The sequence below is a fragment of the Oryx dammah genome, unplaced genomic scaffold (genome assembly GCF_014754425.2).
Source record: "Oryx dammah isolate SB20612 unplaced genomic scaffold, SCBI_Odam_1.1 HiC_scaffold_20, whole genome shotgun sequence".
Taxonomy (NCBI): Eukaryota; Metazoa; Chordata; class Mammalia; order Artiodactyla; family Bovidae; genus Oryx; species Oryx dammah.
The window spans coordinates 63,401,094-63,427,243 of NW_024070204.1; the positions used below are offsets into that span (position 1 = coordinate 63,401,094).

Below are 26,150 nucleotides of genomic sequence, written 5' to 3' on the forward strand. Positions count from 1 at the left end.
AATATTAGTGTTTAATTATACTGTAACAACTGAGCGACTTCACTTTCAGTTTTTACTTTCATGTATTGGAGAAGGAAATGGCAACCCACTGCAGTATTCTTGCCTGGAGGATCCCAGGGACGGGGGAGCCTGGTGGGCTGCCGTCTATGGGGTCTCACAGAGCCGGACACGACTGAAGTGACTTAGCAGCAGCAGCATACTGTAACTTATCCTATTATAGATGGACATTAAGATCACTTCTATTTTTGATCATTACATTTTTATGCATGCTTCTTGGTGTATACAAAGCACAGTCCACACTGGGGTTTAAACATAGGAGTGGAATTGCTTAGCCATACAATATTAGTATCTTCAAATTTATTAGATTATGCCACTGTGTTTTCCAAAGTGGGTGTGCCAATTCACATTTCCTCTAGCAGTGCACATGAGTTCCTAAGTGCATGATCATTTATTTTTCATTCTTCCAGCCTGAATTTCTTGCTACCTTAGCAGCACAGTCAGACCTCGTGGGATCATAGCCCCGAGTTTGGAGTGAAGAGTCTACAAAAGCACCCTCCTTTAGTAACAAGCAAGCTGGTCACCTGTGCTCTTGTGCCTCGGGCGTGTGATCTGTGTTGCAGATCTGTTATCTGTCATCTGTGCTATATTTCACAGATCCCTGATCTCCAAAAAGCCAAAGCAAGGCTGAATCTTCCTAGGACCTTGGGTCTTTGATGTGAGAGGCTCCTTTGCCAGGAAGAGAAACTGAGGTGTGGCAGAGAGGCAAAGGTGGGCTTCGTGCCCCTCGCCTTGTCTGGGGCAGATGTGACCCCCTTTATGCCGTGATGGGACTGTTGATTGAATGTCACAGTCTGCGGTTCCTTTTTGTGTCTGAGTGATCTTGCTCCCAGGATGTTACAGGTCACACCTTTTAATGTTTTCCATTAGAGCAATTATTAGTAATTCTGTTTTAGTTCAAATAAGTCTGGGCACCAACTAAACAGGAAAAGACAAATTTATCTGGTTAAAAAAAAAACACCTTTCATTTTAATTAAACTCTCCCATGTCTGCCAAATTGCAGAACCCCTTTCCACAGCTTGTTTTCCTGACCCCTGTTAAGAATATGAAACTCTGTAACAAGCAGAATTATTTATATATGTCATGATGTTTCCTATTTCAAGCTCTTTGCTTGATTCTGGGCTCTGAACATCTATATTGAGTGCAAAAGCTTGTTCTGAACATTTTGGGCAGCTTTTGGTTTCCTTCAAACACCAGGAGTGCTTCTCTCCCCCTGCCTCCCGCTTTCCCAGGAAGCAGGTGGATCCAGAGGGGGACAGTGGCTACTGTGAGCACCCAGTCCCCCAGACCTGCTGTCCTTTCCCGCTGAGCCCGGTGTGCGGCTGTGAGATGTTCTGGGACCCTTTGCTGCAATGCTTACACCTGCACACCCCTTTCCTCAAGCAACAAGATGCAGAGAAACTGCCTGGGACTAAAAGTAACTGGGTGCGTGCGCATTTGGGACAGTTTCTGGACAAAAGATACACAGAGACCAAAAAACCCAACTGCCACTTTGAAGAGGCTGGAACAAAAGCAGAATACTGTGCCTGCCTCCTGCACTCAATGCCACCTGAGGGGTGGGCAAGCCGTCTAAGCCACCCATCCAGCCATCTTCTGAACACATCCCCACCCTCACCCCGTATAAGGAAGCTCTACCCCACTCAGGAAGGGAGCAAGCAAGGGAACCTGTTGTTTATTCTCGCTCCCCTCTGCTGCAGCAGGGCCCCTAGTAAAGCCTTGCCTGAATTTCTTGTCTGACTTTTAGTCAATTTCTATTGATTGGGGGAGGCCAGGAGCTCTGGCTGCTAACAGATGGAGCTGGAAATGAGAGAACAGGGGGCTGGTCTAGCGAACAGGCCTGGCAGATGCTGCTGGTGGAGGAAGCAGGTTCTGTCCACACTCATACCTCAGTCAGGTTGGGTACAGTGAAGTACAGGCAGGTTTGAGGGTATTTTAGGCCCTTGCTCCAGGCACTACAGGAGTACCATTTAAATTGTTGACACCACACTGCCTTTATCAGTGCTATGATTTTAAAAGAGAACATGAAAATTTTAGATGTTCCCTTTTGGTCATATTTTTCTTGGGAAAAAAAAAACTGTATCCCATATAAGCATGGGCGTTTCTCACCAGGTTCAGACCAAGAGCTGTGACTGAGCGGTCCCATCGGAGTGTGGCTGGCTATAACTGCATGCTGACTGGCACCCTGGGCAGTGTACTTGTGTGTGTGTATTTATGTGTGTGTGTGGTCACCTGATCCTAACAAGCCTCTTCCTGATTATTATTTGAGAAGGGAAAAAAGTGTCAGTGTTACCAAACATGCCTTGTTGGGAATCAGTTAAGAGTAAAAAAACCTTACTTTCTAATTAAGTGGGTTTAAAAATCAAAAAGTTAAAGGATAAAATAAAGATGAGTTCTCTGGTAGTCTTTGAAAGAGAGCAGGTATATTAAGCTTGTCTGGTGGGGGTACACTGCTTTGTCTGTTTCCAGATGTTTCAGATGTCATTTTACTTGGAGTGGGAGGGAGGGTCTGTGCTGTGTTACCTAGATACACGTACAGTGAAGTCTATGACGTTTGCACATTTGAACTATAAGGCTTTATGCTCATTGATCTTCATGTAGAAATAGTGTAAACCAATTAAAAATGGAAGCTAAACTGTTTTCTTTTGCACCCATGTGCAATGGAGTATTCCCTTCTGATTGTTTCACGTTAGAGTCTGGTTGGATGCTGGCTCTAGCAGCATAGCCTGCTGGTGAGGCCAGGCTGGGTTTAGGGCCTGAGGAGGGAGACCCCCCGCCCCCCACCAGTGGGCCTTAGCATCACCTTGAAGAGGGAAGGCATGGTTGGAATTTATTGAGAACTGGAAGTTTGTTTTAATGAGGGTTTTCAAATGCAGAGGAGGAGTGATGGCACTGGGGGTGGCAGGGAAGGGAGTTTGACTAGGATTAGATCAAGATCATGGTAGGGTGGCTAAATATTGGTTTTAGGGCTTAAACTGTTGATGCTTTCTGATAAAGCATCGATATGCCTTGAAGGAAGGTTGTATAATGAGTATTCAATCTTTGCCTAGGCCGGAGTCCTCCTGGCCTAGTCAAGTTACACAAATGAAGACAACGGAGTAGCAAAATCATGTCGGTGTAGACACCAAGCTGGGTTGTCAGTGTAGACACCAAGCTGGGTGGAGAAATCAGTAGGTTTTGTGTTCAGTGTCCCAGCTGTGTGGGAGTATGTAGTTTGGGTTCATAGATTTTAGTCAAGAGGTATTGATATCAGAGGAAAAACTAACAATGATAGATGCTTCAAAGAGCATTTGTAGCCATGTATTAAAAGCTGACTACCATGGGTATTCATCAGGGAAAGAGCCATTGGTCATTTATTCATTCAACAAGCAAATAATATTTCTAGAGCATATAACTCACCAGGCGCTGTGCCAGGATTAAAGATAGATAAGGTCCTGTCCTCTGGGACTTTCTGCTCCAGGGTGAGGCAGCATCCTCTGGATCTCTTTCAGATTACAAGCAGTCAGTAATATTACTGAACTGGAGGGTATGTGCAACTCAGATCCTTACTGCGTACTTATTCCGACAGATCTTGAATGTTAACATTTTCGCGTTCAGTTGTTAAGACTGCGTTTGTTTTAAGGTGTGTCTTGATGCCTATGGAGTTTGTAGGCTTAGCTTTTCTAAATATAAGCAAGTATATTCTTTTACATGTTTCCAGTGTAATGTTTATCATGGGCCAGCTGTGTTCCAGGTACTGAGTCATAGTAGGGACACGGTGTACAAATCATCTATACAAATTAGATGATTTAAACATACACAAATGATTGAGATTTTTAACAGTCACTTGTCATTCAACTCAATAAATACTGAATGATTTCAGCAGGCTCCTCTGTCCATGAGATTTTTCAGGCAAGGATATTGGAGTGGATTGCCATTTCCTTCTCAGGGGATCTTCCTGGCTCAGGGATTGAACCCTGGTCTCCTGCATTGCAGGAGGATTTTTTTTTTTTTTTTTTAACTCACTGGAGGCTCTTTAGTTCTTCTTCAGTTTTTGCCATAAAGGGTGGTATTATCTGCACATCTGAGGTTATTGATATTTTTCCCAGCAATCTTGATTCCAGCTTGTGCTTCATCCAGCCCAGCATTTTCAGGATGTACTCTGCATATAAGTTAAATAAGCAGGGTGACAATATACAGCCTTGACGTACTCCTTTCCCTATTTGGAACCAGTCTGTTATTCCATGTCTAGTTCTAACTGTTGCTTCCTGACCTGCATACTGGTTTCTCAAGAGGCAGGTCAGGTGGTCTGGTATTCCCATCTCTTTCAGAATTTTCCACAGTTTATTGTGATCCACACAGTCCAAGGCTTTGGCATAGTCAATAAAGCAGAAACAGATGTTTTTCTGGAACTCTCTTGCTTTTTCGATGATCCAGCGGATGTTGGCAATTTGATCTCTGGTTCCTCTGCCTTTTCTAAAACCAGCTGGAACATCTGCAAGTTCACAGTTCATGTATTGCTGAAGCCTGGCTTGGAGAATTTTGAGCATGACTTCAAAACATTACTGCCCTTATAGCAGAAAGCAAAGAAGAACTAAAGAGCCTCTTGATGAAAGTGAAAGAGGAGAGTGAAAAAGTTGGCTTAAAGCTCAACATTCAGGAAACTAAGATCGTGGCATCCAGTCCCATCACTTCATGGCAAATAGATGGGGAAACAATGGAAACAGTGAGAAACTTTATTTTCGGGGGCTCTAAAATTACTGCAGATGGTGACTGCAGCCATGAAATTAAAAGATGCTTACTCCTTGGAAGAAAAGTTAGGACCAATCTAGGCAGCATATTAAAAAGCAGAGACATTACTTTGCCAGCAAAAGTCTGTCTAGTCAAGGCTGTGGTTTTTCCAGTGGTCATGTATGGATGTGAGAGTTGGACTGTGAAGGAAGCTGAGTGCCGAAGAATGATGCTTTTGAACTGTGGTGTTGGAGAAGACTCTTGAGAGTCCCATGGACTGCAAGGAGATCCAACCAGTCTATCCTAAAGGAGATCAGTCCTGGGTGTTCATTGGAAGGACTGATGTTGAAGCTGAAACTCCCATACTTTGGCCACATGATACGAAGAGCTGACTCATTTGAAAAGACCCTGATGCTGGGAAAGATTGAGGTCAGGAGGAGAAGGGGACGACAGAGGATGAGATGGCTGGATGGCATCACTGACTCAATGGACATGAGTTTGAGTAAACTCCGGGAGTTGGTGATGGACAGGGAGGCCTGGTGTGCTGCGGTTCATGTGGTTGCAAGGAGTTAGACACGACTGAGCGACTGAACTGAACTGAGCCACCTTGTAAGCCCATATACTATGCTAAATGTTAGCAATAAAAACTTCCAGCATCCCCTCAGCCTATAAGAGGACACAGTCAGGAAACAGCCATAAGACTCACTGGCAAACACCAAGAGTGAAAACCCAGACATAGACCAGGCAAGGACCCCCAAGTCGAGGGGCATGTGAAGAGGCACAAGTCAAGCCTTTTAAAGAAAGTACTGGTGGACAAAGGAGCTGTGGGCTACAGTCCATGGGGTCTCAAAGAATCAGACACTATTGGGCACACCTGAGTACACACACATATACACACAAACACACACACAGGTATATGTAGCTTTGGCAACACTGAAGTAATCCCAAGAATCTAACAGATGGATAAAAGTACCTCCATGAAGTTTGAGAGAGGTCATGGACTTAGAATCCATTTCTGCCTCAGCTGCTGAGTGGGGAGGAGCACCTCTGAGGACAAAGGGTAGAAATGAAGGCTCCTTGACACTCATGGCCCCTGTTAGCCTGTCCTGCTAGGGTAGCAGCATCTCCTTAGAGAACACCTTAGGAAATTGATGATGTCTATTTCCAAAAGATGGTGCTCTCCTAGCGCTGTTTTCCCCAGATGACTTCACTGAACATGAGTGCACCGTGGTGGGTAGAACAACGTTGTACCAGATGAGCAAAGCTGGCTCCAGTGCCTGCCTGACCTGGTACAAGTCACTGACCTTTCCACATCTGCAAAACGAGGTGTTTGGATCAGATGTTTTTGATCATTCTGCCAGCTCTCCCTTGCTTACTATTACTGTTCTTACTCTGACAATCTCTTGGAGAAAATATGGAAGATAAACTTTTTAAATGGAGGAACTATTAATAATGTCGCATGTTTTTTCTTTTCAGTTCCTCTGCATAGGGAGTCTCTTCTGCACCTGGCTGTGAGATGGGGCCTCGCTAAGCTTTCCCAGCTGCTCCTGTGTCTCCCTGGGGGAGCCCAGGCCCTGACGTTACCCAACGAGGAGGGTGCCACGCCATTAGACTTGGCTTTACATGGTGGACACTCCAAGCTGGTTGAAGACATCACAAAGTGAGTTTGGCTGCTTGATAGATTCTCTCTCAATCTACTTCTATAAAGTCTTCCAAGCATTATGGAAAAATTAAAGATGACCAAACCACAAGCTAACATTTGGCTTATAGTTTGCCATCAGTTTCCATGTATAAAGTATAGATATACATGTCATATATAAACAGATATAGAGTGATAGTTGGTATTCACACTTCATGGGGGGAGAGGGAGTCAGGAAAAGTCTCTTAAAAGGCTCCATAGTTGGGGAGGTGGCTACAATAAGAAAAAATATGTTGGGAAAGACTAGCCTAACCCTGACTTATCTTTCATTAGTTTAAATGTCACTTCTTCAGAGAGGCCTTCTACATTCTGATCTTTTATGATTATGATTAAAGTGTTAATCGTGACTATAATTATCATTAATTTATACTATATATCATAATTATGATTTTATATATAATCATCATTTATTTCATATGTGTTTCCATTCTAAATCATTTGGGGACTGAAACTTATTTCTATTTTATGTGCTGTGTTCAGCATATACATTCATTGAAAGTAAGTTTTTGTTGAATCAATGAATAACAAACCCTAAGATACTATGTAGCCAATGGGCTGGTTAGTAGGATCTGGAAATAATGGAAGTGAAATAATTTGTCAAATGTAAAGTTCTCTGTGTTGAAGATGATACCAACACTTGCAATGTGTGTTACTTAGAATGGTTCAGATTGGTCATTTTATTACTGTTTACTTATGATCAGAGGAATCCTATACGATAATTTCCTTGAGTTAGCATGTGGTAATAAATGGGAAGCAGCAATGAGCACTGCAAAGTATTATATAAATATTCAATATTATCAGTGTTATTACATAGTTTGTCTTCATGGACTGGTTCTTTTCATGTGGCCCATGGAACTCATTGTAATTAATTTATGGTTGTATGCCACCCGAGTAGATGTTGAAGTCACAACTTTCTATTTTTGTTCTCACTTGGTCAAATGAACACCAAGTAAGGAAAGAGCCCATCCTAATGGAATTGCCCTTGTCTTTGCTCTATCATGACCACACTTTCTTTACCTGGAAAGGCCGAGGCAGAACCACCCCCTTGACTTTGTCATTGTGGATAGTTCAGGGTTACACTGAGGACCTGGAGCGCCACTTTATGTTTGGTAGCTTTGTATCTTTCTGTTGTGTCCAAGACCAGAAGATGATATGTGTTTTAAAAGTTCACACATCCTCTATGTCAATAAAAGCAAACAACCTGATCAGAAAATGGGCAGAAGATTTAAGTAGACATTTCTCCAGAGAAAACATACAGATGTCCAGAAAGCACATGAAAAGATGCTCAACATCAGTAATTATCAGAGAAATGCAAATAGAATGTGCAATGAGGTATCACTTCATACTGGTCAGAATGGCCATCATCAAATGTCTGCAAACAATGAATGCTGGATATGGTGTCGAGAAAAAGGAACCTTCCTACATTGTTGGTGGGAATGTAAATTGGTACAACTACTATGGAGAAAGTGTGGAGGTTCCTTAAAAAACTAAAAATAGAGTTTGCGTATGATCTAGCAATTCTATTCCTGGGCATATATCCAGAGAAAAACATAAGCTAAAAAATATATGCACCTGAGGGTTCATAGCAGCACTGTTTACAGTAGCCAAGATATGGAAGCAACATAAATATCCACTGACAGAAGAATGGGCAAAGAACATATGGGGTATATATATACATATGTGTGTGTGTGTATAAATGTGTGTATACCCACACATACATACACAATGGAATATTACTGTAACATATGGGGAATATATATACATATATGTGTGTGTGTGTATAAATGTGTGTATACCCACACACACACATACACAATGGAATATTACTCTAACATAAAAAAGAATGAAATGATGCCTTTTGCCACAACATGGTTGGACCTAGAGGTTATCATCCTAAGTGAATTAAATCAAAGACAAATATCATATCATCTGTATGTGGAATCTGATTTAAGATGATACAAACGAACTTATTTACAAATCAGAAACAGATTTACAGATATTGAAAGCAAACTTATGGTTATCAAACGGGAAACGTTGTGGTGAGCGAGAGCTTGGGGTGAATGTATGCATGCTGCTGCTGCTGCTGCTAAGTCTCTTCAGTCGTGTCCAACTCTGTGTGACCCCATAGACGGCAGCCCACCAGGCTCCCTCATCCCTGGGATTCTCCAGGCAAGAACACTGGAGTGGGTTGCCATTTCCTTCTCCAATGCATGAAAGTGAAAAGTGAAAGGGAAGTCGCTCAGTCGTGTCCAACTCTTAGCGACCCCATGGACTGCAGCCCACCAGGCTCCTCCATCCATGGGATTTTCCAGGCAAGAGTACTGGAGTGGGGTGCCATTGCCTTCTCTGGAACATATGCGTACTATTATATATAAGATAAATGACCAAAGAGGATCTCCTATATAGCACAGATATATTCTGTGATAACCTATACGAGAAAAGAATCTAAAAAAGAATGAACGCACGTATAACTGGATCATTTTGCTATATACCTGAAACTAACACAACATTGTAAATCAGCTATATGTCAATAAAATTAAAATTAAATGTTTACTCATCTAATAAATTCATTCATGATGGGATTAGAAGTAGACTGTAAGCTAAATTCTGATTATGTGAAGGAGCTTCCATTTTCTAAATTAATTACAAGACTCTTATTGCTTAGGCTGAATTATTCACTTCAGTGGCTTGCTGTTAGCATGGGAAGTTGTTTTCTAGAAGATTCTGAAGTCCCTGCTGGTAATTATGTCGAGTGTGGGGAGATGCCCCAAATCTTAGAGTACGAGTGTTCTTAATGGATCTGTCATTCCATGTAATGGAGGCAACATTGATGTGGTTGGAACTACACTATAATTTTGCAGATATGCAAATGTTCATTAACAAAGTGATGTAATAGAGGAAGAGGAGAGAGGCATAGAGCTAGTTCTATGAACGGAAGAATTCAGGAGCTCCTGCAGGCTGTTGCCTAGCATCTCCCTCCTGACCCTTCTTTATCGACCTACAGACCATCCAGAATATTGTAACGCTGACTGAGAAGCCTTCATAGAGCTCATAATAATGAACGTGCAGTTGTTCTCTGCCACACAGAAAATAAGCTGACACTCAGAATTTAGTTTGAGGATATTGTTCCTTTGTCCATGAGTGATTTCAAAAATGAGCGTGATCAAATTTATGTATGTTTTCATTTGCACGAGGAAATGATTTACAGCAGTGGGCCTGTGTTATGAATATCTCGCTTGTTTGTGACATCCAAACCTCACCATGCTCCCTAGAGATCATATCTGTTTTCCACTGTAATCACCTAATAAACCGTCAGCTGCCAGCCAATTTGTTCTACTACGTGTGGTGCCATTAAGGCCAGAGGCATCTTTTCAGATTAACAGGAGAATGAAATATTGAGGTAAAGCACTATGTTTACAAATCAGTACTGTTGCATTAATTATGTAACTCTTTTAAGTATATAATATATGTGAACAGCTTTTCAACTGATGACTTCTCTAGCTGGGAAAAGAAAGATGGCTTTATTAGGATGTGTTTGTATGGTCTTATGTACCTGTCTTCAGTAGGAAGCAATTGTTCGGCCAGTGGGTTTGTAATAATATCTGGGCTGATGCGATAATATCAGGGCACTGGGATTGTGGGTTTTGATTTCTGGTGTTTCAGCTTCCAGGGCAGGCGTTCCCCAGGTTTCTTCCACGTGCAGCTCAGTGAAGATGCCTCTCTGCGGTATATTCACTCATCAGAAACCCTGACCCTGACGCTTAACCACACAGCCGAGCATTTGCTGGAGGCAGATATCAAACTCTTCAGAAAATACTTTTGGGATAGAGCCTTTCTCATCAAGGTTTGTGCCCTTTATTGTGTTATAAGATATAATAACTCATGCTTTTTGAGAGTTCAAATAGCAAACTCGTTATCTGGGGAACAGTATTTGTTTTTTTGAGAGGTAGCACTCTTTTTTCCTAATGGGACTTGGAGGGACATGGCATTGGAAACTGTTACACTAGTAGAATGAAGATTATTATATAATATTTCGGCAGTAGTCATTTGTATAATATTGTTCCCTTTACTTTTCATGAGCCAGCATCACTGATGTTGAATTTTAATATTCTAATGTTGGATATTTGCTATTACTTTACTGATTGTATTATATTTCTTATCTAAAGCTGTTGCCTTTAGGGTTATTTTACATGAATAATACCTTCTTCTGGGATTTCTTAAGAACTAACATATCGTTAAGCCTTTGTTTCCGTGTACAACTTCTTCTTGAATGGGGCTGGCTACTTGAGACTAGTACTTTTTCAAAGATATTTTTCCCCCTCCCACCATCACCCAAACATCAGCTTTGAGTGTTGTTATAGCGTGCCCACCTTAGGTTTAAAATGTTTTATCTTCATTATTATTATTTTTTGGGTCAAATCTCAAACACTAGAAAGCAAATTTATATATTTTAATTATTATTAAGCAGAATGTTCTTTTGAGTAAAAGGGCTTCAGTCAGTTTAGTTGCTAGTGCTAACAGGTATAACAGATTTACTCACCAGATTGTGTGACACCCCCTGCAACCTCCCAACCCCCAGTCTTCTCAAGCACATCCATTAATAAGCACCACTGGAAAAAAGGACCAATTTCCTCACCAGTTTAGGCTTTACAAAGTAAACAGTTTAGAAAACTGATCAGTTTTGACTTTTGTAGAATGTTTGCTTTATATAACTAAATGAAAGATTTTAACCATAAATATTATATAGCAAAACTTATAGCTTACTCCATATAGGTTTTATTAAACAATTAAAATGAAACACACTCTTCAGAGTATAAACTACTTCTGTTTGTTGAGTTTAGGGAGTTTCTTTTTTTTTTTTTTTTAAATTCATGCTCAGGTGCATCTGACTCTCTGAGACCCCATGGACTGTAGCTTGCCAGGCTTCTCTGTCCATGGAATTCTCCAGGCAAGAATACTGGAGTGGGTTGCCATTTCCTCCTCCAGGTGATCTTCCCAATGCAGGGATCAAATCTGCATCTCCTGTGGCTCTTGTGGCCGCTACATTGGCAGGCGGATTCTTTACCACTGAGCTACCTGGAAAGTCCAAAAGATTTAACCATAAATATTCTATAACAAAGATTATTGTTTTCTCCATATAGGGTTTTTTTTCAAAACAATTAAAAATGAAACATGCTGTTCAGAGTATGAATTATCTTTGTTTGCTGGGTTTAGGGAGTTTCAGTTCAGTTCAGTTGTTCATTCGTGTCCGACTCTTTTCGACCCCATGAACTGTAGCACGCCAGGCCTCCCTGTCCATCACCAACTCCCGGAGTTCACTCAGACTCATGTCCATTGAGTCAGTGATCCCATCCAGCCATCTCATGCTCTGTTTTCCCCTTCTCCTCCTGCCCTCAATCTTTCCCAACATCAGGGTCTTTTCCAGTGAATCAGCTCTTCACATCAGGTGGCCAAAATATTGGAGTTTCAGCTTCTACATCAGTCCTTCCAGTGAACACCCAGGACTGATTTCCTTTAGGATGGACTTGTTGGATCTCCTTGCAGTCCAAGGGACTCTCAAGAGTCTTCTCCAACACCACAGTTCAAAAGCATCAATTCTTTGGCGCTCAGCTTTCTTTATAGTCCAACTCTCATATCCATACATGACCACTGGAAAAACCATAGCCTTGACTAGACGGACCTTTGTTGACAAAGTAATGTCTCTGCTTTTTAATATGCTATCTAGGTTGGTCATAACTTTCCTTCCAGGGAGTTTAGTGTATAATTTTCTGGCCTACAGTATTTCCTCATTGTGCTTAAGGGTACTTTTAAAGATGCAGAAGCCCTCAGCCATTCCCATGGCTTCTTACCCAGGGCCCAGGGGTGGATGTTCTAACCAGTCAGAGGCTGGGCCTGGCCCGGCAGCCTTGCTCAAGGTGAGCGCCTCTCCCTGCAGCTTCATAGGGGCTGCTGCTGCAGCTGCTGCTAAGTTGCTTCAGTCATGTCTGACTCTGTGCGACCCCATAGATGGTAGCCCATCAGGCTCCCCCATCACAGGGGCAGAGCTTAGCAGTGTGTGTGTCCTCAGAGGGGACACTCAGACCACAGCAGGACCACCAAACTGCTGCAAAGGCGAGAGCGTGCTCCACGGAAAGCCAGAATTCAGAACATTTCTTTCATTATAAAAACCTCCAACTTCTTAAGTCAGATTTGTAATTTCTCGTAACCTATTTGAGATCATTTTTACTGATGATTTTGGGAGATTTAGGATGAGTAAATCTAGATGCTTTAATAATTGATTATAGTGGATTGTGCTATAACAAAGACCAACTGAAGATTACTTTCTAGTGTATCAGAGATTTTCATTTTATGGAAAACACTTGGTAAAAGAAGAATCCATCGCAGTGGGATGGCCTTGTGTTCCAAGTATCAGCATCCCTTTTTTTCTTTTAATCCTTCCTGCCCTGACCTGTTGGTTGGGTGGTGCATAGGGAGACTGGGAAAGGAATGAGGCTGAGGTTCTTCCAGAAATTGTGATGTCATAACTTACAGTAAGAAATATATTTGGTTTCAGTCCATGGTTCTTGGCTCATAGCTCTCCAGACCTTTGGGATTTCCTAAATGTTGAGCAGATAAATGTGTGTGGGTTTTTTTTTTGTTGTTGTTGTTATGCTAACCTGGCGACTATAGGAAGGCACTTAAGGATAGGGGCTAGTTACCAGGAGACCCACCCACTTTCAGTCTTACCTCCTTGACCTTCAAGGAGGGGAAAGGACCTGAAGTTATAGTTTCATCACCCAAGGACAAAGACTTGTCTAGCATGCCTTGTTAATAAAGCAAGCCTTCTTTAAAACCCCAGAGGACTGGATTCAGAGATCTTTCCAGTTGGGGAACTGGTTGGAAGTGCTGGGTGACTGGCCTGCCTGGAGCGGCACGGAAACCCTGTGCCCTTTCCTCAGACCCTGCCCTGTACGTCTCTTCCATCTGGTTATTCCTGAGTTATATTCTCTTACGTATATAGCTATATTATTAGAGTTCCCATGTATTTATCAATAACCTCAGATATGCAGATGACACCACCCTTATGGCAGAAAGTGAAGAAGAACTAAGGAGTCTCTTGATGAAAGTAAAAGATGAGAGTGAAAAAGTTGGCTTAAAGCTCAACATTCAGAAAACGAAGATCATGGCATCTGGTCCCATCACTTTATGGCAAATAGATGGAGAAACAGTGGCTAACTTTATTTTTCTGGGCTCCAGAATCACTGCAGATGGTGATTGCAGCCATGAAGTTAAAAGACACTTGCTCCCTGGAAGGAAATTTATGACCAACCTAGACGGCATATTAAAAAGCAGAGACATTACTTTGCCAACAAAGGTCCGTCTAGTCAAGGCTATGGTTTTTCCAGTGGTCATGTATGGATGTGAGAGTTGGACTATAAAGAAAGCTGAGTACTGAAGAATTTGATGCTTTTGAACTGTGGTGTTGGAGAAGACTCTTGAGAGTCCCTTGGACTGCAAGGAGGTCCAACCAGTCCATCCTAAAGGAGATCAGTCCTGAATATTCATTGGAAGGACTGATGCTGAAACTCCAATATTTTGGCTACCTGATGGGAAGAGCTGACTCATTTGGAAAGACCCTGATGCTGGAAAAGATTGAGGGCAGGAGGAGAAGGGGACGATGGAGGAAGAGATGGTTGGATGGCATCACCAACGCAATGGACATGGGTTTGGGTGGACTCCGGGAGTCGGTGATGGACAGGGAGGCCTGGCGTGCTGCAGTCCATGGGGTCGCAAAGAGTTGGACACAGCTGAGTGACTGAACTGAACTGAACTGATAATAAACCTGGAAACTAGTAAATAAAATGTTTCTATGTTCTGTGAGCTGCTCTAGTGAATTAATTGAACACGAGGAGGGGCTTATAGCCAGGTGGATGAGTCCAGGTAAATGTAAGCAGGTAGTGATCATCATATAGGCTGTCCACACTAAAGTTTTACAATTTGGGTTAACATGTAAAATTATATATAGTGTAATGAAATATTTATTTATTAAATCTTAGATGTCTAAAAGTCTATTTTTATGTAATAGCTATAGACACTGACTTACTTTGAGAGACTCATTTGTTCTCAAGGCAGCTTCCGGGTCTGGGTTCAGGCATTGCTCAGTTATCTGCAGCCTTCTAGCCTGACGACAATAAAACCTGCTGCAGTGGAGTTTGCCCTACAGGATACAAGACCTGTACAGGTGATGGTGATCCCATTCAGAAGCAATCCTTGTTCTGAGTTGTAACAGATTCATGTTATTACGTGATATTATAGCGGACACTGGTAGACTGATCATTTGTAATAAATATTAAATCCTGAAAATGACAGGTTTGTGTTAAATATCCAAGGTGTAAAGGTAGTTATTAGGAAATTAAGTAGTAGGCAAAATATTAGCTATATCTTTAATCATGTTTTTGTTCTTTCCACATAACAAAGCTTTTTATGTTAATCGAATACTGATAATTTAGTTTTAGAACTTGGCTAAAATTAATGTATAAGATGGCTGGGAGATATAAATGTTCTGAAGTTGTATCCAAAATTACAGGAATAAAAATTAAGTTTTAATTTAAAAGAGAAGTATTTCCTTATTTTGTAATAAGAAACCAGCATTGCCTGATGTCATTTTTGCATAGACTTGCCAGTTGCCTTTGAGACTAGGGTGTGGGGGTTAAGGCTGACCCCCAGGTAAACACATGGAGTCAGGGGCCATCTTCGGCCTGAACCTGTGTGGTCAGTCCCCTTTTAACCCCAGGTAGTCATCCTGTGAGGCTCCCCTGGTGGCCCAGATGGTAAAGAATCTGCCTGCAATGCGGGAGACCTGGGTTCAGCTGAGAGGATCCCCTGAAGGAGGGAATGGCTATCCACTCCAGTACTTCTGCCTGGATAATCCTATGGACACAGAAGTCTGGCGGGCTACATTCCATGGGGTTGCAAACAGCAGGACACGATTTTGCAAGTAACGCTTTCCCTCATCCTGCCATTTCCTTAGTACCTCCCCAGACATACCTGCTCTGGTCCATCCATTCATTCCATCATGGGCCCTAAAAGAGTGCGTACGGTGTCCTGGGAGTCAGGCTAGGGACAGGTAATAGCCACAGAGGCTGGGTGCCTGGGACTGCTTGTTCCCTGCCTCTTTGTGATTTAGTCAATTATGTCTATTTTCCTGTTCTTTTTGCTCTGGCCGCGGGATGTTCTGACATAGTCATGAATAAGCACTTGATGCGCTGAGCTGAAAAGCATGCCCAGGGCGGAGGGTGGGGAGGTGGTTTAGGGGTCTCTGTTGGTTGGAGGGTTGCCCGCCCCAGTTTACCCGTGTATTTGTTTTGGAACATGTGCTGTTGCAGGCTTGGATAGTTTTTGACACATCAACACATAATTCTGTCTCTTCACATTTTCATTGACTGTGTGGAATCCGTTTGAAAAGGAAGTACAGAGGGCTGTCAGGGTAACCTCATTCTATCTACGGCTCATGACCCAGTCTTGGCCAGGAACAGCCTGATCCTGCCTGTGCCAACATGCAACCCTTGGCTTATGCTCATCCTAGGTGCTCCATGTATCACAGTGGTCCTCTCTGTATTAGTGTTTCCCCCTGCTCTTCAGGCCCCTGATCCCTGTGTCTTAGGGTATGGGTGGGAGTCTAGGCAGGCAGGTGCATAAAACAGCAGCCCTTCTTACTGATTTCAAGCTTTACTCTTCTCTGTCCTCCTTTTGGTTCATGTCTCATGCTCCTGAGAACCTTCTGGTGTTGCGATCAGGAGAAGCAGTGAGAACCACTAGCGGAGACAGTTTTGGCCCTTGTCTTTCAGGTTCCTTCCACCATCTCTTGCGTCATGCAGGCTGCTATTTCATGTTCCCCGACACCCCACCTGCCCCCACCTCCCCTGGCTTTGCCTCTGGCTGTTTTACCTCTCAGATCCTCAATTGTGATCTGCATCTCTTGCTGCATATCTGAAGCCTCAAACGGCTTTCAGTGATTTTTTTTTTCCCTGCCTTTCTTAGGCTCTTGAAGAGCAAGGAGCCACGTCAGAGAAACCAGATATGCCCTCCAGCGCTGCAGAAACTGAAGAAGGTATGCGTGCTCCTTCCCCACCTGGGGAACTCAGAAAGTGCTTAGCATTCTCTAGTCAATTGGGAGTTGAAGTGTGTGGAGAAGGAGATCAGGAGCCGATGGACTCAGAGGCAAGAGTAGGGTGCTCTGGGGCAGCAGGGCCCAGAGTTCCTCCAGCAGCACTGATCAAAGGTACTGTGTGTTTCCACTTTTTATTCAGTTAGCATTTACTGGTTTCCTCCCACAGTGCTTGGGGACCTCTCCTGACATGCAGAGGGCGTTCCTCTCATTACCAAGGTCAGGCTGTTCCATTCAGCCCTCCGTCACTCTCCTGTTCTCCAGCTCATTCCACCTCTGTGGAGCCTCTGTTCTGTGCTGGGCAAGTGGGTCCTAGAGGATGGAGGTTGTGAGATCCTAGAGGATGGAGGTTGGAGGATCAGGGTGTCCTGATTGTCGTGGGGTCTGGGGAGCTCCGCTGCTGTGAGAGGTGAGTGGTGAGGGGTGCTGAGTGTCTTCAGGGTCCAGGTGGCCCCACCCAACCCAGGCTGTCCTGCACAGTGGTTCACATCGCTGATGACGCTTCAGAGGCTGAATGTCCAAATCTGCTCGAGGTGGGTGTCCACAGCAAGAGGTGTGTGTTTGAAAATGCATCCTCACTACCCTGTTCCACATCATAACGGGGAGTCGTGTTGATGGCACACTTGCATGTAACATCCAGCTTGTTTGTAGAATATGATACTTTCTTGTTTTCTCCAACTTGGCACCTTACTAGGGCATGTGATCTCTACTTCAATTTAGGTTCTTTCGCCTTTAACACATACAAGTAGATCTAATCTGTTGGCAAGCCCTAGTGACAAATCCAGTTTTTTAAAAATCTCTTTTTTAAGTTATGAAAGTATGATAACCCATTTACAGGAGACTTGGAACATACAGAATAAGGTTATGTATGGTTCCATTATATATTACAATTGTTTTATAAGTAGATAAATTAAGATTTTTACTTGGAGTTTTAATATCAAACTCTCAAAAATTAATAGAATGACTATACAGAGAAGTAGAAGGATATAGTAGACCCGAAAAACACTATGAACCAATTCAACATAATTAGTAGAATACAAATTCTATTCAAATTCCCGGAGACTGTAAACTCAGAGACACTGGAACATATCCAAGGATGTAAAACAAGGTGCAAAAGTTTCATGGTCTAGAGGTATTGAAATAATATAGAGTCTCTTCTCTTATCACTGTGGAATTATGTTGGAAATCAACATCAATGTTGGAAATCAACATCAAAAGATATCTGAAAATAATCCACATATTTTCAAGTGCAGTGTGACATTTATGAAGAGATCTTTGACTTAGCCACTGAAAGACTCAATAAAGTTAGAATGAGAAAAACACAAAGTGATTGTAGAGAAAGCATTTAAATGAGAAATTAGTATCAAAAGAGAAATTAATATTGAAGATACTTTAAAGAAAATCCCCTGAATTTGGGAATTAAATGTCCACTTTTAAATGATGGGTGTATCTAAGAAGCCATAACAGGGAACATTGGAAAATATTTGTAATAGAATAAAAATGAAAAGAGAACTTATCAGAATTTGTTGCATGCAGCTGAAGCTGCTCAATGCAGTTAAATACAGTATAGAGTCTTGAATAATGTATGAAAACAAATAGTAGACAGTAGCATAAAATTTTCTGAAATTTGAATAATATTTGTATTTTACTTAATAATACTATATCACTTGTTAATTTCCTGTTTTTTTTTTTTTTTACAATGTAGTACTTTTTTTTATATTCTCAGAATTGGATTAGACGTTTCAAGGCTTATTCAAACTTTTAAAACTCACTAAGATAATAAATTTTCTAGACTTTTAGCAGTAATACCAGATGCCAAATACATGGAACTATATCAAAGTTTTGAGTTGAATATAAATTAGAAATCTAGCATTCTATTCATACTAAGTCAAACAAGTGGAATCGAAGTGTCATAATTTTTCTAGCTAGGCAAAAATTCATAAATTTTCTAAAATATACATTATACATATATGTATCCAAAAGCTTTTCTACTACTTTTGAAAAAGGCTTGAGAAAGAACAACAACAAAAAGAGACAGAAATTGGGAAATGTAATGAAATGAGAGCACTGAGTATGAAATAGAACAAGGGAAGCAAACTAGATAAAAGTGGTGATCATCATATCGTCCAGCTGCTTTTAAATGTGGCTGCTCATCAGAAAGACATCCGGAGCTTTGGAGAAAAATAGCAATAGTTAGGCATTTGTACTTTTCAAGAAATTCCAAGGTAATTCTGTTATGCGTCTGATTTTAAAAAGTGATTACAGGTTTCTGTCTGAAATGGTAGTTTTAGTGATACAGGATTCTGTTATTTTCTGTTGACCAATCATGATACAATGATATCATGTAATAGTTACATAATCACAATAGTAGAAGATGTTTTTGCTATTTTATATTTTTACTATTTAAAAACATTATAGTTTTACTATTTTTTAAAAAATTAAAAAAAAATTTTTTTTAAATAGTAAAAGATGGGGTTGACAATTTGGAACTGATATGGGGAAACAAAGCTGTCTCGGCACATTATAAGTGCTTCAGGAGTCATGGGCAAATAACACTGAGGGAACTTTGTGGAGTGTGATGGTGGAGCGGCCCGGGAAAGCTGCTTGGTGGAGGTGACCCCAATGCTGTGATCTAATAGAGGGAAGGGAATTCTAGACAATAGGAATATGTGCAGTACAGAGTCCTGAACCAGATAATGCACTGGGGAAAATGCAGGTCACTTTCTGGCCCTGGAGTATAGGTACGTGTGTGTGTGTGTGTGTGTGTGAGAGAGAGAGAGATGCCAGGAACATAGTCCTGAAAGGGTAGCAGATCAGCAGGGCTTGTACACAAGGCAAGGAATCGGAACTCTGCCCTGACAGCTCTGGAAACTGTTTTAAGCAAATTAGTTCAGGTTGTTGTTTAGGAAGCTCACTCTTTGAGACTGTGGAGAATGGGTTAGAGGGGCCGGGGGCTGCCACACGGAATGCGGAAGAGGGTCTGAGCAGTGTGAGGAGACTGGAAGTGGAGGGATGGGGGGGACTGTCCTGGAGGTGTAGGGTGTCAGGTGGGTGTCAGTGGTGAGGGAGAAGGGTGAATCTTCCGTTCCTGGTGTGTCGCCGAGTAGGCTAGGCCTTATAAGAAGCAGGATCATGACAAAATAAGAACTCAGCTTTGGGTTGAATTTGGTGGGCCCCAGGGTCAGCCATATGAATATACCTGGCTGCCAGTTGGACTGAAATCACTCAATCAATAAGCAAAAGAATTTGGATAGAAACACAAATCCTCTAATGCCAAATAATTAATGTGTGTATTTTGTAGACCTTATAGACAATGCTTGGATGTCTATACCCTTGGAAGACATGTTAGAAACTGTGTGCACATTCCAGCAGAGGGCAGTATTTAGCTAAAATGAAAACATCCAATTTGTGTTCATTGAAAAGTCTGCAGGCAACTCAGCTGGAAGAACAAAATCTTTTGAGTGTGAGAGCTTGATTTTTTTCCCCTATTTAAGCCCCCAAAGTAAACTTTCCCTTTGAGATATCATAGAAGATTCTTAATAGATCATGTCTTTCTACTCCTCCTGGGGTATAGGGGGATGTTTTAAGTGTGTATCTGTAGCTACCATTGATTAAAAGACAATAATAGCTTTAACTTAGAAATATACTTGCTCCCTATTACTGTGATAAATGTTTTTATTATTGTCTCTGAATCAATTATGTTTCCATAATTTCATGACTGTAATTGTTCTCCCAGAATGGTGAGATGTTATTCCAAATGAAATAAATGGCCAAAGAGTCACCTCATTTTCACTATGCTTGGACGAATAAGCTAATTATTAGTGTGTATTGATCCACCAACTGACTCCATTTTGTCTCTTGGCATCTTTGTCCTCATTTGATCTTCTATTCTGGTAATTCCTAAGGAGCATTGTACAGAACACCAACCTTGGAAAATGCTCTGAAGAATAAGAATTCTTTGTCCACATAAGTAGAGATGCTACACATGAAACCCCTCTGTTGGAAACTGTGTGTCAGTTGCTCAGCTGTGTCCAGCTCTTTGCGACTTTGCAAGTGAAGAATACATATAATGTTTTGTAGGTTCTAGTAAGCCTTGCAGTCAGGAAACCTGTGTTTCTTATTTAACCCAGCAGTTCTCTGACTTTATCATGGGAGAATTCCCTTTTTTTTCGTTCTCAACATGTTATGAAAATGATCTGTGGAAGGTGCTTTGGGAATGTTACTCTTCATCTCTCCTGATTCTGCCCTTTCTCAAGCTTGTTATGTCCTCTCTTTTCCCTACTATGTGGATTCTCTCCATCTCTTAGTATATAATTCTCACACCGAGAAGGGGCTTGGGAGGCATTTTTAAAACTACTCATGGTCATCTTGAATGCTGAGCTCACACAGTCCACTGTCCTTTTTAATGTTGTTTGCGAGGCTGTTACCTACCTAGATTGTATGGGGCTATAAAATACAACCATCGCAATACCACTGACCTCTATATGAATCCATTTTCTTCTATTATTTTGCCGTTTTAAAAAGCCCTGTGTAATTGTCTGTCTCAAATTTTATGTGAGTGGTCTTTTACATTGTGTCTTCTTACCACAGATTATCTTGCACATTCTAACAAGGAAACAGGGAGTTGGGCTTGGAACCTGAATGCCAGACACCAAGGAGGAGGGAGAAATTGTCTCCTTCAGGGCCGAGGTGGCAGTTTCAGCCGGCTCAGAGGGGCTTCCCGCTCGCTGTCTCGTGCGGAAGGCGGAGAGCCCGGGGGTCCCCATGCAAGAGCCGATCTAGGCAGGCAGACATTCACCCTGCATGCCCACTGACTTACTGTTCAGTAAGCCTCTGCTGAGTGCTCCACTCTGCAAGGCACTGTGCTCGTTACTGGTGATGAAGCAGTTACCCAAAAGGACTAAGAGGGAAAAAACCTTCATCTCAAGGAGTGTGCTTGCTCTGACTTTCTCTCACGTCTCTGTGGAGGGACAGGCACTGCTTGAGGCGCTGGGTGTGCTGCTGGGAGCCGAGCCAAGTTTGCACACTCGCAGAGCACACCTCCCCGTGGCCCTGCAGAGGGACACTTTTGGGAGTCAGGAATCACATTGTGGCCACAAGGAGGTGGTAGCAGAGAGAGGCCACATAACTCGTGTGAGGTGACACAGCTTGCTCGGGCAGTCAGAACTCAGGTGGGCACGTTCTTCCCTACCATGCTGTAGATACCCACCACCCTTCTGTCACAGGACATTTATGTGCTTAGACTTTGGACTGCTGCTCTAGAGTCCTCTCCAGCTTTTGTACGATGGAAAAGTGCAAAACTGGAATCCTTGCCTAGAAATGAGCTGTTTTCCACATGACTGACCTGTCTGCTATGATGAGAGATTGTGACCCACATGTAGAGACATGTCTTGATGACATACCAGCAATGAGCAGCCTCTGCTCAAAACCTCAGCTCTGCCATGAACTGACTGCTCAACAGGATGCAAGTGACTCCGCTGCGTTTCCTTTTGTGGAAAATGGAGTGAGAGTGTCATTTCATACTTCCTTCAAAATAAGCTTTAAATGAGAAAATACAGGTGGGACACCTTGGGATGCTTAGCCGACGCTATCTCGAGATGAACGTGAGTTATAGTGTGCGGCCGTGATATCAGGGTGTAGCCTCCATGTCGCAGTGACCAGGTGAGCAGATCTTTCGCTTGAGCGTTCTTTGGACGGGGGTGCAGCTCTTCTCTGTGCTCTGAGTGATGCGGGAAGAGGGTGTTGTGTGGTGGGTTCTCCTTTTTTCCAAAAAGATTTTATTAAAGTATAGTTGATTTACGATGTTGTGTTTGTTTCAGGCAGACAGTCAAGTGAATTAGTTACACATGTACATACATCCACTCTATCATAGAGTCTTTCCCCATACAGGCCATTCCAGAGTACTGAGTAGAGTTACTGTGCTATGCGGTATACAGTAGTATGTATATGTCAATCCCAGTCTTCCAGTTTATCCCTCCCCTTCTTCCCCCTGGTGGCCATAAGTCTGTTTTCTACATCTGTAACTATATTTCTGTTTTGTAGGTAGATTCCTTTGTAGATAGATTCATCCTTTTTTCTTTGGTATTTCATATAGGAGCCAAATCATTTGATCGATTCTCCTTATTTGAACCTCTCCTGTGAAATATTGTTGGGAAATCCAATAAGAGGTGTTTTATCCATGCAGACTTTCTTTTCCAAGAATTTTCGTTTTAAATGCTGTGGCTTCATGTATCTTTTTAGAACTGTTGAATATGGTTCCAGTGTCTTGTCAAGATGCAGATCCTTTAACCAGGATGGCTGGGCCTGAGGCGTTGGGGATTTAGGATAGCCCTTACGAAGGCTGTTCTGCAGGTGTGATTACTCAGCTGGGAACACAGCTCTTAATTTAACCCCATTGTGAAGTGTCCATCCAAGGGCTTGATCAGCGTTGTTTACCTTGAAGTCAAGTGCTTGGGCATCTGCAAGACAATTACCAATCATACCCAGAGAATGTACTTTGAAACCCCAGGAAGTCAACTGTGTTTCTTTCATTTAACAGAGAGCTCAGCCTTCTCTCTGTTTCTGTATCTGACTTTGCCAGTCCACTTTCTCCCCCCTGCCCCCAGAAAAGAATCAGTTTCATCATTAGAAGTCCAAGGATGAAAATAAGATACCAAGCTGATATAGTGTCCATTTTGTGTATTATTACAGTAGTACTAGTATTTTCTCAGACACACAAAAATTCTCCATCTTACCTCTCCCGGTTCATCATAGAATTAAAGAATCCTAGTTTGAGCTGGAAAGAATCTTGGATTTCTCAGAACTCATCTGAGTACAGCCAATTTTGCCCCCTTCTGCTCTAGCTAGGTCAGATTAGCAGGAGTTGGGGAAGGACAAGCATTTACTAAGCATATTAACTGAGGAGTCTGATACGGTTGAAATAAGCTCAAGCTGAAGGTATAATTAAGGAGTTTTTATTCTGTTTTTTCTTTTTCTGAATTGAACTATAATCCAAGTGTGAAATCTTAGGGACATAACAGTATTCCTAAGAGAAAATTGAATCCTGTTTATGTTGTTGAAAGATGACTTTGCCTCATTTTATTCAAGCAGTTGAGTAAATCAGGAAAATTATGTCCTAACCTCAGTTTGAAATACAGTGACTTAAAGCTTCTGCTTAGTTGATAGTTGCAACCAAATTTGGGGGCTGAGGATACCTTTTTTTTTTTTTTTAATCTCATGACTTAATTTTTGGCTGATTGAGATTTTATGGGGCTGGGGGTAGGAGAGAGTACACACTGGAAATGTAAATATATATATATAAAATAAAATATTAAACATAGAGCTGTCATATTACCCAGTGATGACACTCCTAGATATATACTCAAGAGAAATGAAAACATAGATCTCCTCAAACTTGTACACAAATGTTCAAAGTGGCATTATTCATAACTGTCAAAAAAGTGGAAACAATCCAAAAAGTCCATCAGCTGTGAAGTGAACACACAAAAATGTGATCTGTCTATACAAGGGAGACAGATAGTATTTGGTAGGAAAAAGAGATGAGGTACTGATGCATTATGACATGAAAGGACCTTGACAACATGCTTTGTGAAGGAAGCCAGTTACAAAAGACCACATACTGTATAATTCCATTTATGTGAAATATCCAAAATGGCATCCATTGATGCTTTTGAACTGTGGTGTTGGAGAAGACTCTTGAGAGTCCCTTGGACTGCAAGGAGATCCAACCAGTCCATTCTGAAGGAGATCAGCCCTGGGATTTCTTTGGAAGGAATGATGCTGAAGCTGAAGCTCCAGTACTTTGGCCACCTCACGCGAAGAGCTGACTTGTTGGAAAAGACTCTGATGCGGGGAGGGATTAGGGGCAGGAGGAGAAGGGGACGACCGAGGATGAGATGGCTAGATGGCATCACGGACTCGATGGACGTGAGTCTGAGTGAACTCCGGGAGATGATGATGGACAGGGAGGCCGGGCGTGCTGTGATTCATGGGGTCGCAAAGAGTCGGACACGACTGAGCGACTGAACTGAAGACAGAAAGCAGTTAGTGGTTACTGAGGGCTGGGGTGGAAGTGGTGGTAGTTGGGGAGAAATGAGTAGCGAGAGTTAATGGATATGGGGCTTATTGTTGGGGTGATGAAAATGTTCTAAAACTGGTTGTGGTGAGGATTGCACAACTCTGAGTATATTAAAAATCACTGAATTGTATACTTTAAATGGAGGAGTAGTATGGTATTGAATTATACCTTAAAGCTGTTACGTATATACACATACACACACATATGTACACATATATGCACATACAAATACAAATATACAATTACAAATATATATGTGTATGCATGAAGAGACTATACTAAGCCATTAATGGTGGTTTCATAGATTGTTTTTCCTAGTCCCTTTCAAGTTTTCTTAATTACTTTTGTGGCTCAAAAAAGTGTTACAAATCATTTAAATTAAAAAACCCAGTATGTATTTTTTTAAAAAAGATGTTTTAATTTCTTTCTGAAAGAATGCAGAGTAGAAATAGAAAAATTATCACAAAAGATGATGTTTCAGATTTGTTTGAGGTCTTCTCTCGTCCTGACATCCTCTCCCTGACTGCTTATCCGGGGCAGAGTGGGAACCTGGTTGAGGGTTGAGCTTGGTGCATTGGCAGGAGTGTTGGAACTCATGGACTAGCAGGGCTCATGCTGATATTTCCGTGGATAAGTCTCTCATTGCTTCTTCTAGTCTATATTTATACGGGGAAGCCCAAATGATAGTTCTTACTCAGTTGAGTTCAGTTGCTCAGTCGTGTCTGACTCTGCGACCCCATGAACTGCAGCACGCCAGGCCTCGCTGTCCATCACCAACTCCCGGAGTTCACTCAAAATCACATCCATCAAGTCGGTGATGCCATCCAGCCATCTCATCCTCTGTCCTCTCCTTCGTCTCCTGCCCTCAATCCCTCCCAGCATCAGGGTCTTTTCCGATGAGTCAACTCTTTGCATGAGGTGGCCAAAGTACTGGAGTTTCAGCTTTAGCATCATTCCTTCCAAAGAACACCCAGGACTGATCTCCTTTAGAACAGACTGGTTGGATCTCCTTGCAGTCCAAGGGACTTGCAAGAGTCTTCTCCAACACCACAGTTCAAAAGCATCAATTCTTTGGCACTCAGCTTTCTTCCTAGTCCAACTCTCACATCCATACATGCCCACAGGAAAAACCATAGCCTTGACTAGACGGACCTTAGTCGGCAAAGTAATGTCTCTGCTTTTCAATATGCTATCTAGGTGGGTCATAACTTTCCTTCCAAGGAGTAAGCATCTTTTAATTTCATGGCTAAAAAAAAAATAAAATAAAATAATTTCATGGCTGCAGTCACCACCTGCAGTGATTTTGGAGCCCAAAGAAATAAAGTCTGATACTGCTTCCACTCTTTCCCCATCTATTTCCCATGAAGTGATGGGACCAGATGCCATGATCTTTGTTTTCTGAATGTTGAGCTTTAAGCCAACTTTTTCCCTCTCTTCTTTCACTTTCATCAAGAGGCTTTTTA

The 26,150-nt window shown here is 42.0% G+C and overlaps 1 protein-coding gene across 3 annotated transcripts in view; it reads left to right on the top strand.

The window, feature by feature from the left end:
* The window catches only part of ARHGEF28 (Rho guanine nucleotide exchange factor 28), a 340,651-nt gene that overhangs the window by 152,774 nt on the left and 161,727 nt on the right, over nt 1-26,150 (top strand). For all 3 annotated transcript variants that reach the window (XM_040262701.1, XM_040262702.1, XM_040262704.1), the window contains exons 5-7: nt 6,241-6,424; nt 10,127-10,307; nt 16,484-16,553. In XM_040262701.1, coding sequence (XP_040118635.1) covers nt 6,241-6,424; nt 10,127-10,307; nt 16,484-16,553 — 435 coding nt within the window. The remainder of the gene's footprint in view (nt 1-6,240; nt 6,425-10,126; nt 10,308-16,483; nt 16,554-26,150) is intronic.